Here is a 17,403-nt window from a genome sequence, read left to right on the forward strand (position 1 = left end):
CACTAGTCCTGTCTGGAGCCGCTGGGGCCTGACCAATGCGAAGTCCGTGCTGTGGCCCGGGTTCGGGGTATGCGCACAGCTCCCACATGGTGATAGCCCCTGATCCTCACCGCAGCCCTGCAGAATAGGTACTCTTCCCATTTTACAGATGAAAACCCTGAGGGCCCCAGCTGAAATAACAGCCCCACGTGCACAGAGCTAAAAACTGGCGCTTCCAGGAAACAAACCCAGGGCTCTGTCGTTGCCAGAGCACCGGAGGGCTCCTAGGGGACGGGTCAGCCAGGCGGCCTGACGCAGCCCTGCCACCTAAACCCACACGACTCGGAGTCCTCTGGTTCCCCGAGGCTGTCCCCACCGCTGGAACTCCCCAGATATGGACCACCTGGTGACAGCACAGTTCTAGTTGTCGGACTCCCTGACCCCGACATTCTGACGCTTCCGGGGAAGAACGCCCTGGGAGGCAGGAGCTGGAGGGATGCCTGCCGCGCTCCCGTTCCTCTGGGGAAGGTCTGCTGGGTAGAGGCGTGGACTCCCATCTCTGCTTTCCCAGAAGCAGCTGCCCTCATGCCCACTCACCGGGCCCCCCCCCCCTCCCCTGACTCTGCACCCCATTCAGCCCGTTCCCCGTCACAGCTGGTGTGCATCTGCTGGGCACAGCGGCTCCTGCAGCTCTTTCTGAGGGCAGGGTGTCAGGCACTGGGAACCAGGCCCTGTGCCGGGTGCTTCCCACCTAGCTGTCCAGCCTTACTCCTTTACAGATGAGTAAGCAGAAGGGTCGAGAGATGAGCTCACTCGCCCAAGAGCACGCACGCCCCTGGGGTCCCCCAGGATCTGTCCAGGTGCAGAGCCCATGCTCCCTGCACCACTTGCTGAGCACGGAGCTCTCCCAGGGAGCCCTAGTAGAAACTTTGAAGAGCGCTCGTGGATTTTCGAGGCTTTTCTGAACGGACTAGTTCAAACCCTTCCACCACACTAGTACAAATGAATGAGCTGTTCCCTGAGGGCAGGACCCGTGAGGCTCTGTAGAGTGTGTGCCTCTAGACAGGTGGTGGGTGGACGCAGGGGCCGGTGGACGATGACAAGTGCAGGGGAGGTGGGCCAAAGCACCCATCCTCTGAGAGAGACCGTTTAAGGCAAGACATCCCTTCGGAGCGAGCCAGCCTTTCATTTTGGAATCTCTTGTGCTTCGAGAGATGCGCCTTTCCCAGGGACAAACCAACTGTGGCATTTGGGACCAGTTCCCAGAGCAGAGAAGAGCCCGAGCCTTGTCAAACACGCTCACGCGGCCAGGCCCTTGTGTCTTGGAAGGACAAGCACACTTGTACTCCATGGGAAGAAAGGGGCCTTGCCCTGGCCTCCTCCACGACTGTGTGCGGGCTTGTGGGGCGGGCGGGTTCGTGTGTCTGAGAAAGCACGGCTGCATTTGTCATCACCGTTCTCCAGCGGAAGGTTCTCCAGGGAAAGACTTGCAGCCAGATTGGAGGGAGCCACTCACCCTCTGGGGGCCAGAATCTTACTTCAGCCACTTTACAGAGTGCCAGTGGATCTTTTTATCTGCCAATTTGTAGTGCTCCGTGTTTCAAGGGCATCACTTTTCTTTGAAACAAAACTCTGAACTTGCCAAGGGCAACGGCCCAATCGCATGTCTTAGATTGCCCCTGGAATCCTTAAACGTTTTCTAAACAGAACCGGGGGAAGGATAGACTAAGAAGCAACAGCCAGGTTTATCTTGGAAGTCAGAGTGCAATGACCTGCTCACCGTTCCAGAACTCCTGCCACTCCCGATCCAGAGCCCTGGGTGGAACGTCAATCCCAGGACCCAGGATTGAGGCAGTTCCTGCTGCAGGCAGAAGTCTCACTGCAAAGCACTGGTGGTCGATGGGGGCCGTTGAGGGTCAGTTAGGACCGAAATTCTCAGAAAAAGAGCCTGACCAAAAGGCTGCTCCTTCTAGAGCCGGGAAGGCGTGCCCAAGTGCTGCCCGGCCGTTGGTTTTGAGGTCGGGCATGCAGGTTTGGGTAATTGTGGTCGGACCATGGTTACTGAGTAATCAGAAATCAAAATACCAGAAGTGCTCTTCATCACTCGGGGTTTTTTTAGGCAAAAAGGAAGCCAATGACTGCAAGAAAAACTAGCCAGAACTTACTTTTAATAGTAAAATGGGAAAATGCCCCCAGATCCCACAGAGAGTGGTCTCGGCACCACGTTCCGAGCCCATGCTGCTCACGAGCACGGTCTGCGAGGCCAGACCTGTCCTGGGTCCGCACCGTCCCACACAGTGGCCCTTGAGCCCCTGAGGTGTGGCCGGTGCCGCCGAGGAGCCAAACTGTGATGAATTTGAGTTCAAGCGGCCCCGTGAGGCCAGTGGTGGCTGAATTGGGCAGCGCATCGTAGAGTCGTCTGCTGACCACAGATAGAAGCTGGCCTGGGGACCCTGGGTAATCGGGGGAAGCAGCCTTTCTCACTGAGCTGCTTAGCGAGGCCGAGGAGCAGGTGGAGACCTCTGAGGAAGGCAGTCGGCAAGACGCTCGGGCCATGGGGGCTTTTTAGGCATCCTTTCTTCTTCTGCTGATCCCAGCAGCCAAAGGATCTGCCCCCTGGGCAGTCTGCAGGACTGAGGTTGTACAGTAATTACATGAAAAAGCAGCTGAGGCATTTTGATTTTTGAGAGGAAGCTATTGTAGAATCCAGCCGTAGAGACCAAGTGGGGGGACCCCGCTCCCCCATGACCCCTCATCCAGGCAGGCGCGGACCCCTGGACTGCACTGCCGGGGACTTCCTCACCATCTGCCTTGTCTGTGGACACCACTTTATTCTCACTTGGTTCTCAAATGGAGCCTTGGGCATGTCCTGTGTTTGGGGGCATGTGGGATAGAAGGCCAGCTCTCCGTGGGGCACACAATCTGGATGTTGATTGAGCACAGACAGTGTGCAGGGCAGGATCTCCGGGGGTGCCAAGATGACCAGCCCCAGAGGGTGGAAGGAGTTAACAAACAGACATGTACGCCCCAAGACAAGTTCAGCTCTCCTGACCATAGGCTCAGGGACGGAAGCTCAGCAGGAAAGGGTGACATGCCATCAGGGGTCACCATCGCCAGCAGGAGGCTCCCATGGCCGGAGCAAGGGGAGGAAGGAAGGGCACTGTGGGCAATCAATGTGTCTCAACTTCGCAGGAAAACACCCCAGTGGCAACAAAGGAAATGGTGCTGGCAGGAGAGAGGGTGCCCCCTAGCGGCCTTGCTTTTGTTCCCTGTCCTTCCCAAGCTTGTTTGCCCTCCTCTGAACTAAGGGAGATGCTCTTCCACTGCATCCCACGGAAAGATACGAGTTTTAACTGACCGTCCACGGATGTGCGCGTGTAGACACGAAGGCAAAGCCAGAGCCCCTGACAACACGCAGTATCCTGTTACTTTGGCGTTTTCTATTCAATTTCTTCTAATGTGGGTCGTAACTTCCTAAGTTGATTCATGACCCACTAAATGGGTCGCAACCCACAGTTTGAAGAGCCATTGAGAAGAAACCTCTGGGCCCCTAACCCTTATCCTCGGGATGGCATCACCCACCCATGCCCGCCTCACTCCGCTCCCCCCGCCCCCCGTGCAGGGCCTCAGCCAGGGCCGGGAGGGGCTGGGGGCCTACCCTGGGAAGCACGTACTCGCAGGTCATCCGGGCTTGTCTATAGTCGTGGCCAGAAAGGGGGAGCTGGAGGAGGAGAGGCAGTGATGGGTTAGGACATCTTTTATCCTCGATGCTGGAAAAGCGAGAGAACCAACTACAGCTTCAGAGTTTGTTCTATCGGATGTTATTTATCTTTCTCTTGTACGGTATTTGCAGTTTGCCCAAGGATGAAGACAAGTAACCTGAGGCAGGCCTGAGTGGCCTTGGGCCCATCTTGGCTCCTCGGACCCCTGTATCCGTGTCCGTCAAGTGGCAGTGGGTGGGGGGGGGGGGGTTGATCCCTTGAACAGCCTCTCACACTGACGTTCTATGATTCTGTTTCTCCTGGGAGAAGGATGGGGGATGTGGAAGCTAGTGGTCACAAGAGCCACGGAAGGAAGTGGGCAAGGAGGAGGTCGAGGGGTGGGGAGGAAGAAAACAGCGAGGGACCAGGCTTGCCCTCAGTGGCAGCAGGTGGGCCAGGCGTATTCTTGCTGCACCTTCCTTGGGAAGTGCGGAGAAGGCCGAGGAGTCCTTCGGAACCTACAGTCTTTTCCAGCCAAGCCTGGAGCTCAGAGCAGAGCCCGGAGTCCATCTGGTTCCATCACCTTCTCCCATATAGAGAAGGGAGAACAGCCTCAGAGGAGGGAAGGGCACCCAGAGTCACAATTAGTCATAAAACCAAGACTGGAACCGCCTTGGAGTGACGGCCCCACCAAGAGCCACACGGCCTCTCCTGCCCCCTGGAGCCCCAGGGAGCTCCGGCTAGATAGATGGAGCCCCCACTGCTCAGGGTTCCCGGCGCTCAGCCCCTGAAGGGCAGGGTGTTCATGAAGATGGGCTCCCCCACTTACCGTGGGCTGACGGGGACTGTGCCCAGACAGCCCCCGGCCGGGCAGCGGGGTGCCAGTGGGTGTCTGGTGATCTAGCAGCCTGTGCCGGCCACACCCTCACAGTGGCACCCTGAGAGCAGAGTCTCACCCCCAGCGGCCTCAGCCCCACAGCAGACGGGGACAAGGCAGGGACAGGGGAGCTAAATGGTGGAGAGCAGGTGTGATGTCAGGGCCGGTCCAGTGACGCCCCGTCTTGTGCTCAGAGGTTTCCCAAGAAGACGAAGGCCTCTCCCCGGGCAGTACCTGTCCCCCTCTGGGCAGAGCGGCCTTGTAAGTTAGCAGCGGGCATGCTGCTGCTGACCCCGCATCCGTCACTCCACGCGTGACTCAGGGTCCTCATCCTTCAGGGATCCGGCCTCGGTTCTCTCTTTGACTTTGTCAGCATTCCTCTGCCCTCTTCCGAATTTCCACATACTTCTCAGCAAGTGGCACATACATTGTTTGGTTCCTGCAAAGGGCAGTGGCCAACCCGCTGCGTGCCGGTCCCGTCGGGCAAGGGACAGCTCAGGTGCAGCTCCTACTTCCAAAAGCCACTCAGCCTAGGGGAGAGAGCACCCGAAAGGGACAAGAACTTGGTGCCCAAATGGGTGTGAAGGTGGTGGTGGAGGCGGGGCCATCTGAGCGCGAGGTCTGGATGCCTGCTGCTGGCCACCGACCTTGCCCGGGCCGCTGTGTGTGCTGAGACCCCCTTCTTCCAGCTGTTTGTGTGTGTGTGTGTGTGTGTGTGTGTGTTGCTGACTCGGGGCAGGGGGAGGCGTATGCCATGCCTGCATCAGTGTCCTGCACAGCGCTGACCTGGGGGGACATCTCTTGGTACAGCAGTGCATGGGGTGGGGCTGGACTGCGTTCATTCGAGTTCCCTCGGGGCCTCAGAGGTCGAGCGAGTGTCCCCAGGGCCAAGCTGGTGAGAGCCCAAGGGGTACCTAGGGAGGGGGGCAGTTTGGTTCACATTGACCTCACCCCAGAGACATCTGGGGAGCGCCCCTCAGGGCAGTTGAGAAGAGGGTTATTGCGACATTTGGGGAAGAAGCTGTGCTAGGTGAGAGATGTTCCTTATTAACACTTGCCCGTGGGGCAAATGGTTCTTCTTTTCTGGACGAAGTTTCCCTGAGCAGACCTGGGCACTCGAGCTGGTTGGGCTTGAGGCCGCTGAGATCACACAAGCCATTGGCTGAGCCAGGTGTGGGGCTCTGGCCTGCGTCTCAGGAGCTGACTGGGCCCCCGTGTCCCTGTCAGTGAAGGAGGGGGACTGCAGTCTGCCTTCCCAGAGTAAGCAGTCCAGTAGGAGTTTAAAACGTTCTGTGATGGAATAAACACATGGAACGCTGGAGTTCAAGTCCAGTAGATGTCTTTGCTGCAGGGCTTCCTAGAGCCTCGAACTTAGGTTGCACGGTTCCGGGGCTCTCTCAGAGGGAGCGTGTGGTGCCCTCCGCCCCTGGCCCTGGGTTCCACGGAGCACGGTGGGAAGCATGTGTCTGCTGGCTCGTGGTGCAGCCAACCGTGGGTTGTGAGCGAGAGAGGCCATGTGGCTTAGGTCCACTCTCTGTCCATGGCTCTGTCCCACCGCTCCCTCTTCGCCCACGCCGTTTCCTGGGTGTGTGTCCTTGCTCCCTGGAGATGAGCCAGAGCAGGCTTGGCTAGTCACGGCCAGGCAGGACCCCGGGCTGCTGCTGACAGCACTCAGCTGGCGTGGGATAGGAGGGTGGCCCGTCTGAGTGGTGGGCAGGCCCTCCCCACGGCCCCTGGAAAGACGCAGGGGAAGTCATGGCAGCCCTGTTGTATTCTCCCCATCCTGCCTGCTCGGCCCCAGCCCCTGTGCCCCTACCTGGAGAGCCTGCCGGACCTTCTGTCACGGCCTCTGGGACTGAAGGATCCCGTGCATTCTGAGGTTGGCTACGTGACTCCAAGACTGGGGACCCAGGACGTGGGACTCCATGTGCCGATGGCTAAATGGCTGTGTGTTCTTGTGTGTGGCATTTCAGGGACACCATGTCAACCTCGCTAACCCCTGAGGACACTGAAGACATGCCGCTGGGACAGGATGCCGAAATCTGCTTGCTGAAGTCCGGGGAACTGATGTAAGTGACAGGTCTCCGAGCGGGGCTCCCCAGGCTGTCACTTTTGGGGAGGAGGAGCTGCACCCCGAGGCTCTGACTTGGCACCCATGGTGACTTTCATTCAGTCTGTGCTTTTTTTTTAAAAGTACAGTTTACATACAATAAATTCCCCCTTTATGTGCACGGTGCTTAGACTCTGACAAATAACAGTGCAATCACCAATCGTGGCTTATGTGGGCCACTGGCTTATGTGATCTCAGGGGCCTCTGAGCCCAGACGGCTCCGTAGCCCAGTGCTGCCAGACGGGGGGACCCAGGCCCAGAACAGAACAGTGTCGCCCCGTGTGACCACAGTGAAGACAGAGACCAGTTCCCTCACCCTCAGAAGCTCCCCGTGCCCTCTGTAGCTGTCCCTTCCTCACACCTGTGCCCTGTGTTCTTCTTTTCTGACCATAACTTTGTTTTGTTTTCTTACTGTAAGAGCAGTACCGTTTCATTGTAGAAAATAGGAAAATAGAGACAAGCAAACCACCTCAGTGTATAGCCTTCCGGTTTTTAAAAATACATATGTACATCATTTTCAACACAAACAAAATATGCTACATCTTATTTCATGGTCTTTTAAAACTTACCACTGCGTATTTTCATATATCCTATTCTTTTTCTCCTGTGTTGTGTCTAATGGCTGGGTAATGGCTTAATAGTCACTGAGTAGATTCACTCCCTCACTCACAGATACTTACTCAGCACCTAGGAAGCACCAGGTAGGTTCTAGGTCCTTGGAGTACATCAGTGAGCAAAACAAAGATCCCTGCCCTCATGTTTAGTTTATATTCCAGCAGGGATGGACAATAAACGTAAGTAAACAAGTGAATTACATAGTGCATTCATTACAAGGTGGTGTTGCTATGGAAGAAAAGCAGGATGGGGAGGGTGGAATTTGTCATTTTGAATAAAGTGGCACTAAGAGGTAAGACTGGAGGGAGTTGCCATGCAGCTGTATGAGGGAACAGCATTCAGGCAGAGGGAATAGTCGGTGCAAAGGCCCTGGGGCAGAATGGTGTCTGTCATGTTCAAGGATCAGGGAAAAGGCCAGTGTGGCTGAAGCAGAGAGAGCGAAAGAAACTGAGTCAGAGAGGGAAGGGCGCCCATGTCACATCAGGCCTTGTTGGCCATTGTGAGGACTTTGGCTTTTAATCTGAGAGAAATGGGAGCCCAAATATGAGGTTTGGAACAGAAGAATGACTTAATGTAATTTACATTTAAAAAAAGATCATTCTGGTTGCCATGTGGAGAATGACTATGGAGGGACAGGGCCAAGTAGGGAAACCAGTAAAATTTACATTTATGATGTGAGCCCTGTAGACAGTGGACTCCTTTTACTTAAGATTATATTTGAGGCGTGCCTGGGTGGCTCAGTTGGTTCATCATCAGACTCTTGGTTTCAGCTCAGGTCATGATCTCAGGGTCGTGAGATCGAGCCCTGCATTGGGCTCCATGCTAGGCGAGGAGCCTGCTTAATATTCTCTCTCCCTCTGCCCTTCCTTCCGCTTCCTCCCCTCTGCCCAGCGCTCATGTTCTCTCTCCTTCTCTCTCTCTCAAAAAAAAAAAAGATTATATTTGAGCAGAGATGGCAAACCCTTGATTTGTTTTTATTAGCCTCTCCTTTGGGGAGACTGAGTAATGTCCTGTCAGTGAACAGGTAACGTCTAGAAAGGTTAAAAAAAAAAAAAAAAGACTAGAAGCACAATCTAAAGGACTGGATGCGAGAGGAGAATTCTGGAACGTAAAATTATAAAATGGCCCAGAATCGGTGGGGCCTTCTGTCAGGGTGACTGCACACACGGCCGTGCAGTAAGATTTCCGCCTTACAAGAAAGACCTCTTTTCCAAAAGGGACCCTTCTGCCTACTCTCAGATTCTTGAGAATTGTAAACATTGGACAAGGCTTTTTGTACCATAATTAGAAATGACGCTTAAATGAACACATGGGAAAACGTTACATGGAATGAAATCTTCACAAAAGTGGAATGATTTTTGTCAGAGCTGTCCTGTAGAGCATTTTGGGTGTTTTCATCCTTGATTACTCTTCTCATTAGCATAGCTCTGGGGAATATTTCCATCCATCTCCACAGCTTTGAAGGCAGACAGCACACTCGGCCCCATGACTTACTTGCTGTGCGGTCTTGGGCGAGTTCCCTAACCTCTCTGAGCTTTAGTTTCTGCTGCTGCTTTCAGGGGGACAGTAGTAGATTTTGGCCATGAAAGGCAGTTTGGTGTAGGAGACAGGTAGTGGCCTCAGATCAGACCTGGGTGGGCCTGGACCAAGTTTCTTAATCACGTCTTGGCTCCCTCGTGTGAAGTGGGAGCCTCGTGCTTCCTTCCGCTGCCATGGGGCCAGCACGTGAAGCCTGTGAGCAGAGGGCCCAGCACGTGGTGGCCGCCACCTTCCTGGTTCACAGTTGAGGAGACAAGACCCGCCCAAGGCCACGCCGCTGGCTGAGGTGGCCGCTCTGCACCCGAGGCCCTGTCCTGGTGACCTGCGCCGGCACGCACCATCCAGGCAGCCGCGGGGAGAGGGGCCCGTTCCCGCCCACCCAGCTCATCCTCTGAGGCCCTGCTCACACCCGTCAGCAGGCGGGCAGAGGAGGAACCTCAGGCTTACGAGGGGGTGAGCCCTGTAGCAGACGGGAAGCAAGGCAGGCACTGGAACCCATTTAAGAAAAGTCAGGGTGCCCCTTGGAATCTTCCAGCAGGCCCCAGATTTCCACCAAGAGGGACGGCCAAGAGGGTGGGAAGTTTCTAATGATGGGTGTGCTTCCTGCCCATGCCAGTTAACGTAGAGGGCAGCCTGGAGCTGGAGACAGGAATGGGCCAGCTGGGCAGCAGGAAGCTTCGGGGGAGCTCCTGAGAGCCGAGGCCTCTGTTAGCTGCTTCCCATCCATGGGCTCGTGGAGCACCTCAGGCCGGCGTTCACCCCCGACCGCCTGCGGGGACACGCCAGCCCCATGCGGGCAGAGATGGTCATCCCCACGTTTGCCGTCTGGGTCTGGGTCCCCGGTGCCGGCCACCGTGCCCGGCACCCAGTCAGTACTTGCTGTGGGCGGGAGCTGTGCATCCAGGCTTCTCCCGTAATTGAGCACGTCGGGCGAGGCTCCCCAGGGTTCGGCCTCCCAAGAGCCTCCAGGGCTTCCGGCCACCTCAGAGCCTCAGGTGACCTGGCCGGCAGACTCAGGCACGTTGCCTGTTTGATCAGGGCCTTCTCTGCATTTGGATTTTAGGATAAAATTACCCCTCACGGTGGACGAGATCGCCAGCTTCGGGGAGAGCAAAAGGGAGCTGTTTGTGCGGTCCAGCACCTACAGCCTCATCCCCATCACTGTGGCCGAGGCAGGCCTCACCATCAGCTGGGTCTTCTCCTCCGACCCCAAGAGTATCTCCTTCAGCGTGGTCTTCCGGGAGGCAGAGGACACGCCGCTGGATCAGTGTAAGGTGAGGCCGGCTCCCCGCCCGCGGCCCGCTTGCTCATACAGCAAGGTGCTTGGGCAGACCTTTCCCTGCGCAGGGCTGCAGCCATCCTGCCTCCTGCTGGGCGGGCCTCACCTGGAATGTGAGAGGGACACGGGGAGGAAGCAGGTGGGCAAGCCCTCTGGGCTGCGTCCCACGGGGCAGGCAAAGCACCTGGCCTTGGCCAGCATGGGGAGGGAAAGGCCTGGTGGCTGGAGAGCGCTGTCTTCAGGTGTCTGAAGGTTTGCTCCTGTGTCAGCTTCCGTCTGACCTTGGGGCAGATCACTAGGTAAGACCTAGAGGATACAGACGTGCGACCCAGTTTAAGGATCATTTTTTACCAGAGCCATGCAGAGCAAGAATAGGTCACCGTGGAGGCGGTTATGAGCTTGGGGTGTTTGGCATCTCACCTCAGAGATGTCAGCAGAGACACCTTAGCCATTGTGTCACTTGGGTGGTGGGGCTTGAAGTCTTGGTGGCAGATTCCAGTTCATAAAGTCCTAAGACATTCTAAGCATGGGATGCTGATGATGGCCTGGACCATGGGTCCCAGTCTTGGCTACACATTAGAAATACTCCCAAGGCCACAGCCACACCACTCAGTCAGAATCCCTGGGGCTGGGACACAGGTGTTCCTAGGTGAGTCCAGTGAGCGACCAAGGTTGAGAGCCAAGGGTCTAGCTCAAGGGATTAGAAGCCAGAGTAGAAAGGATAGGGTGGGATCCAGAGCCCGGGACAGAAGGTTAAGCAGGACTCAGTGGGTGGCTGACTCAGTGTGAGGGGAGGGGGGAGCTGGTTTGGGTGGAAACTCAAGTCCCATTTGAATCATTGTGGGTGGAAGGACCAGTGAGGACAGACAGGCCGGCCTGGAGCTTAGAGTGGACCTCAGGCTGCTATAGGTGCAGAAACTTCCACGTTCCGGCAATGGCGAGAAGCAAGGTGGGAGAGAGCAATTTGAAGTCACGTGGAAGGAGACTCCTGTGCAGTGTCTGTGAGAACATCCCTGAGTCCCTCCTGCGTGTGGGCCGAGGGCCGGGGTTGGGGGGCCCGGAGCTGAAGGCCCGCGGGCTCGGTGCAGTGCACATCTTCGTGCAGGGATGCGTGTCTGGCTTGCTCTCCTGCCATCTCCACCCTGTTGGTACCTTCTCGTAGAGACTGCTTTGTCATTTTTGTCCTCTGCAAATTCACTCCGAAAATTGAATTCTGGCCTCCTTGAGTTGGCCTTGTTTTGTGGAGTTTCGTGTTTATTCTTATTTAGAAACCGCTCTGCCCCTCCTTTCCTTTTGGGGGGCTCCGCGCCATGTTCCCCGCTTGGAGCCCTTTCTGAGGTTCCGACCCTGCCCCCGGGAGGCTGATGTGGAGCAGGCCTCCGTCCTCGTTTGCAGACGGGGTAACCGAGATGCCCAGTGACTTGCCAGGGCAACTAGTCCAGCGGCAGCATAACCAGCATGCTTGTCAACTCTGCCCTGACAAGGAGCTCGCCTCGGTGCCTTGGCTGTTCGTCCTCATAGTCCCAAGGCCCACCAGGCACCAGCACCGCGTCCTCCCACACTGGACACTGGTGTCGGTGGCGGGGAGTGGGGGAAGGGACTCAATCCCGTGTCCAGGCCTTTGCCATGACACCTGCCCACACGTGGCCGAGCTGTGGGCCTCTCCCCTTGCTCAGTCACTCACCCACCAAATCCGCATGGCCCTGGGAGATCCACGCGGTTCCTACCAGGATTCGGGGCTTGGGCTCAGAGACCTGGAGGAGGAGCCTGCCTCATCTCCAGCTTCCCGGGGCCTCTGGGGGTCAGGACTACCAGTGTGTTTCTCAGAGTGGACACCAGGGGGCAGAAGGAGCCCATATACAGGGTGAGCAAGAAGGGCATTTTCAGGGGCCGCCGGCCTTCATAAGCCCTGCATCACCAGCCAGCCGTGGGATGGCTGTTTTTTCTGCCTGAGGTCCCGGGAACAGACATCAGCCTAGGAACCTGTTCCCAGAGGCACGTCCTCAGCATCTGTCTGGAGGACTCCCCCTGGGATCCCCTGACCAGCCTGGGCCTTACAGGAAACCACGTGCAGAGCAAGTGACCGCACTCAAGGGTATGATTATGGGAGTGTAGACACAAGGGGCTTGTGGTCTCTTCAGAGCCATCTGCTGAGCTTCTGCTCAACCCTGGGCTCTGTTGCGCCCGTCAGAGCTAGAAAGACAAGGGACAACGTGGCATCCGCCCTTGAGGAGAGAGGCCCTAGTGAACAGACGACCATGGTTCCAGATAGAGAGTGTCATGCTAGGCGGAGGGGGGCAGCCATCGGGGGGAGGAGACCTTGGGCCAAACCAGGAGATACGCCCTGATAGAGGGAGCCGCAGGGACAAAGGCCAGCCCCATCTCTGAGGCACCCAGCAGACACTGCCCAGCCCCCAGGGCCACCTCCTCTCCAGGGTGCTTCCTCGGTCAAGGTCGCGTCTGAGCAGTGAGGTTAGAGGTTGTAAATTTAGGAAGACACTCGACTGAAGACACAGTCCATCCAGGACATGAGGCTGCCCGTATACTGACCCTGTCCTGAAGCCTGGGGACGGAGCGCAGGGATCAGGACCCAGGCCCTGCCCTCTCTCCGGGCAGAGGACCCATGTTTGGCCAGAGAAACTCAACAGCCTGCCTGGGGAGTTGGAGGAGGAACCAGGACTGGGAGCAGGAACCCTTGCCTTTGTGGTTTTTTAGACAGCCTTATTGAGATGTAATTCATATACCAAGTAACCGACCCATTTAAGATATAGTGTATTCACCGGGTTGTGTAACTGTCGCCATCTAATTTAAGATCGTTCTCATCATCCCCAAAGGAAACTATACCCATGAGCAGTCAGTCTGCAACTATACCCATGAGCAGTCAGTCTGCAACCTTCACCCCCAGCAACCAGCAACCTGTTTGTGACTCACTTCTTCCATCGAGCCTAGAACCCTTGCTTTGCCCAGAGCCCCCGGCCACAGGAGCCCATCCAAATACCAATAAAACCAGCTTGGACTGTCTTGCAGACACATGTCATGACTGAGGGCACAGCTGCCCAGGCACTGGAGGCTGGTGGGAGGCGCTCCTGGAGCTCACCCAGCGGAGACCCCCTCATCTCCCCGCCACCTCAGCTGTGTGAGCTTTGGCACCAGGGAAGCTCTCCTAGATTTTGACCATGGTGGGAAAATGGAGCTGAGATGAATGAAAAGTCTATAGTCTAGAATGTTCTAAGGAAATGAAGCATACTGTTTTAGACATACCCTCTTCCGAGGACCTGCCTAACGAGCTCTCGGTTGTTGCTTTGCAGTCAAGGTATTAAATGCAGAGGTTGAGGTGTGGGGTGCCCAGACGCCCCTGTATAAACAGCAGACCTTCCTGTCCAGCGGCTCCTTCCCACTGGTGCTTGCTGGAGCGTCCAGGCTCAGAATTGTTAGATTACGGACCCCAGGAACAGACCCAACCTCGCAACCTCCAAGAATTCTCAGTCCTGGGTGGAATTAGAATATGATAGAACGTTAAAGGAACGTAATGAGACCAAGCACAGAAGTGGCTAGCCCCAGGTCCTATCCATAGTGGGTCCTCGTGCATCTTTTTCCCCTCCAGGCTTGTCTCGGGCCCTTCCTACCCCCTCACCACCGCCAGCTCCCAGCCAGTGCAAATGTCCTGTGGTATCAGGAACACGCTGCACACGCTCTCTCCCATGCCTGTGGGATCTCCCTTTTGATGTTTGATCTCTCCTTGATCCATGTGTTATTTAAGAGTGTGTTCTTCAGTTTACGAATATTTTTGGTATTTTCCAGAGATCTGTTTATTTCTAATTTAATTCCATTGAATTCCATTGTTGTCAGAAAACAGACTGTATAACTGAATCCTTTTAAGTATGAGGTGGGTTTTTGTTTGTTTGGTTGGTTTTTTAATGGCCTAGAAGATGGCCTACCTGAGTGTTCCCAGTGCACTTGAAAAGCAGGTGCGTCCTGCTGTGGTCAGGTGGCGCATTCCATTAAGTGGCAGGTGGGTTGAGTTAGTTGATACGGTTCTTCGAGTTTTCCATCTTCTTACTGAGTTCCTGTCTATTAGTCCATTAATTATTGAGGGGTATTGAAGTTTACTCAACCATTAATTGTGAATTTACCTATTTCTCCTTTCAGTTCTACCACTTTTTGCTTCGTGTGTTTGAAGCTCTCATTAGGGGCATAAATGTGAAGGATTGGTCCATCCCCCGATGCATTAATACGTTTATCATTATGAAGTTATCCCTGGCCACATCCTTTGATATAAAATCTATTTTGTCTGGTATTAATGTAGTCATTCCAGCTTTCTTTGGATTAATGCTACCACAGTATATCTTTTTATGTGCTTTTACTTTTAACCTATTTGTATCTTTATATTTAAATTGTCTCTTCTTCTGGGCATGATGGGGTTGGCAAAGATGGATCATCTTTGCCTTTTATTTGGGGTGTTGAGACTATTTATATTTAATGTGCCTATTGATCAGGTTAGGGTTGAGTCTGTCATCTTACTGTTTGTTTTCTGTTTGTCCCATCTGGTTGTTCTCCTCTCAAAATGGTGAGCTGGGGCAGTTGTGGGGCTCACCTTTTCCCTCAGAGAACACTCTCCTCCATTGCCTGATGTCCAGTGTCTTGTATATTTTGTCTATTTTTGGTTATCTCTTGGGAGAGTAAATCTTTGCTCTTATCCCATGTCTTTGAATATGTTTTCCCCTCTGCCTGGGACACCCAGACCTCTCTCGAACTACCTAACTTGTCCATGCTCAGTGTCACCTCCTACAGGATATCTTCCCTCACACTGTGCCTCTCTCCCCTCCTCCTCCCCCCGCCCCCCGGGGCTGGGATGGGCACCCCTCCTGGTTGTCCCCTCGTGACATGCTCACTGTTATTATAACTGAATGGTTTTTTGTCTGCTGTCTCTGTTAAACCACAAGATCTTTGAGGGCAGAACCTTTTGTGGAAACTTACTTTACTTTGGGAACTCTGTGGCCAACGTGTAGGGTTTCCAGAAACGTACCTCTGTATTCAAGTGTAAGTTGAAAAAGCCATCACATCGTTAGAAGCATTTTGGATTCAGTCATTTTGTGCAGGGTGAAAAATGTTTAAAAGGAATAGATAATGGAATTTCACAAAGTTGTGTTTCTGAGAAAGGAGCAGCACTTGATTTTGTAAAGAATAAAGATGCTCACTTGTGGGGCAGCTCCCCACACTAGGAGCTCCGAGTTGCTAAGGTGTTAGCCGTGGTCTGCAAAGCCTCTGATCTGTGTGACCATTTACGTGTAGTCAGCCCTACGTGGTCAGCTGAAGGATGCTTTCTGAGACCACACCCACTGGGGCATTGATCATTTCTAAAATCTTTCTGAATTTTGGTTGGCTCTGTCTTGTTTCCCATTTCCTCATTTCCTATCAGATGCTCTACTGACTGAGCCAGCCAGGCACCCCTCCATATCTTCAGTTTTAAACTGTGTTTCAGTTGGTCAGCAGGTTGCAGACGTTGCCCTCATGGGAAAGACTGGCCATCCAGAGACCCCCACACACACCCTGGCCCCGTCCAATGCTCATCCTGTGCTCAGCTTTACCCCCACCGATGGTGAGGCCCTTAGAATGTGTCCTGAGAAAACAGATATTTCTTGGGACTAATCTCTCCTTCTTGGGGAAGGCAGAGGGTAAATAGGAGGCTGCGGCTTGGGCCAGGAAAGTTGAGAGGGCCCTGGGGCCCGTGGATGTGCACGGTGCAGCAGGAGAAGCAGAGCCTGCCGGGGCCAAGTGAAAAGCCACGGGTGGAACCGGGCCTGTTCAGGTCAGAGCGGGCAGGGCTCAGCAGCTTCACAAAGCGCTTGAGAGATGTGGGTGGGCAGGGGCTCGGCCTGTCCCCTGAGACACTCCTCACCTCAGGCAGCACGAGGCCCAACAGGAGCCAGACAGACAGATTTCACCTCGAATAAGCCCCGGCTTCCTGAAGCCAAAAAAGGCCTGCTCCTCTAGATAGTGGAACATTCTGGCTGTGGTCAGAGGAGGCTGGGGGCCACTCCTTCGGGGCACTGACTCGTTCATGATTCAGGGTGAAGTTCATACCCACAGCCTCCTCCCCGGCCACAGGTTATCAACAAATGTGGGGCATGTGGAAGATACCCCCACTCCTGGGGCTGATCCCAGACATATGCCCCCCACTCCTGGGGCTGATCCCAGGCACCCTCCCCACTCCTGGGGCTGATCCCAGGCACCCCCCCACACTCCTGGGGCTGATCCCAGACATACCGCCCCTCCACTCCTGGGGCTGATCCCAGACATACCCCCCACTCCTGGGGCTGATCCCAGGCATAACCCCCCCACTCCTGGGGTTGATCCCAGCACATACACCCCCTCAGTCCTGGGGCTGATCCCAGACATCCCCCCGCCCCACTCCTGAGGCTGATCCCAGCCCCAGCCTTGCTCAGCTGTGACCTCAGACAGGGTCCCTACCATCTCTGGGCCTAGTTCCCTCCCCAAAATAAAGGGTCTACCCAGAGGACCCATATGCCCTCTCGGCTTCTATGACACTTTTTCTGATCTGCTCTTCCTCCCAGGTCCTTATCCCCACGACCCGATGCAGCTCTCACAAGGAGAACATCCAGGGCCAGCTCAAGGTCCGCACACCGGGCATCTACATGCTCATCTTCGACAACACCTTTTCCAGGTAGGGCCACCTCACTCGTCAGCATCCGGAAGAATTCACCTGCCACCTGGCCATGAGAACAGAGCTGGACATTCAAAAGAGACTATTTAATTATCAGTAATTTATTATTAATAATTTTTTTTTTTTAATTTTAGAGCCCTATACTGCGGTGGTCTAGTGTGTGTTACAGATTTTATAAGACACAGGCTACTACTTACACAGTCTTAGCACATGTCAGGTGAATCCTCGGACCTCCGCTCTTACTGACTCACTTAAGCCCCGGGGCACACCCATGTCATAGGAACTACCATTCTCCTCGTGGCGCCGCTAAGGGACTGAGGGCCAAGGGACTGATCCCAGGTCACACAGCTCGTAGTGGTAGAGCCAGGTTGGAACCCAGAGGGCCTGCCTCCAGGCTGTGGACTTAACCAGTGTGTCCTCCTGCCTCTCTCGGATGTCCAGGCTCCCACTGCCCAGCCCAAAGGAGGGGCTCAGTAGAAACAGTGGAAGGATGCATGGATGCATGGATGCATGGACAGATGGATGGATGGATGAATACATGGATGGATGGATACATGGATGCCTGGATGCGTGGATGGATGAATACATGGATGGATGGATGAATACGTGGATGGATGG

At 55.0% G+C, this 17,403-nt stretch overlaps 1 protein-coding gene across 2 annotated transcripts in view; it reads left to right on the forward strand.

Annotated features, from left to right (window-relative positions):
• FYCO1 (FYVE and coiled-coil domain autophagy adaptor 1) overlaps positions 1-17,403 on the forward strand; it is a 73,331-nt gene that overhangs the window by 51,193 nt on the left and 4,735 nt on the right. For both annotated transcript variants that reach the window (XM_034997821.1, XM_034997822.1), the window contains exons 15-17: positions 6,531-6,626; positions 9,885-10,095; positions 16,676-16,785. In XM_034997821.1, coding sequence (XP_034853712.1) covers positions 6,531-6,626; positions 9,885-10,095; positions 16,676-16,785 — 417 coding nt within the window. The remainder of the gene's footprint in view (positions 1-6,530; positions 6,627-9,884; positions 10,096-16,675; positions 16,786-17,403) is intronic.

Source organism: Mirounga leonina, unplaced genomic scaffold (genome assembly GCF_011800145.1).
Source record: "Mirounga leonina isolate KUSES-001 unplaced genomic scaffold, KU_Mleo_1.0 Mir_94, whole genome shotgun sequence".
NCBI classification, from domain to species: domain Eukaryota; kingdom Metazoa; phylum Chordata; class Mammalia; order Carnivora; family Phocidae; genus Mirounga; species Mirounga leonina.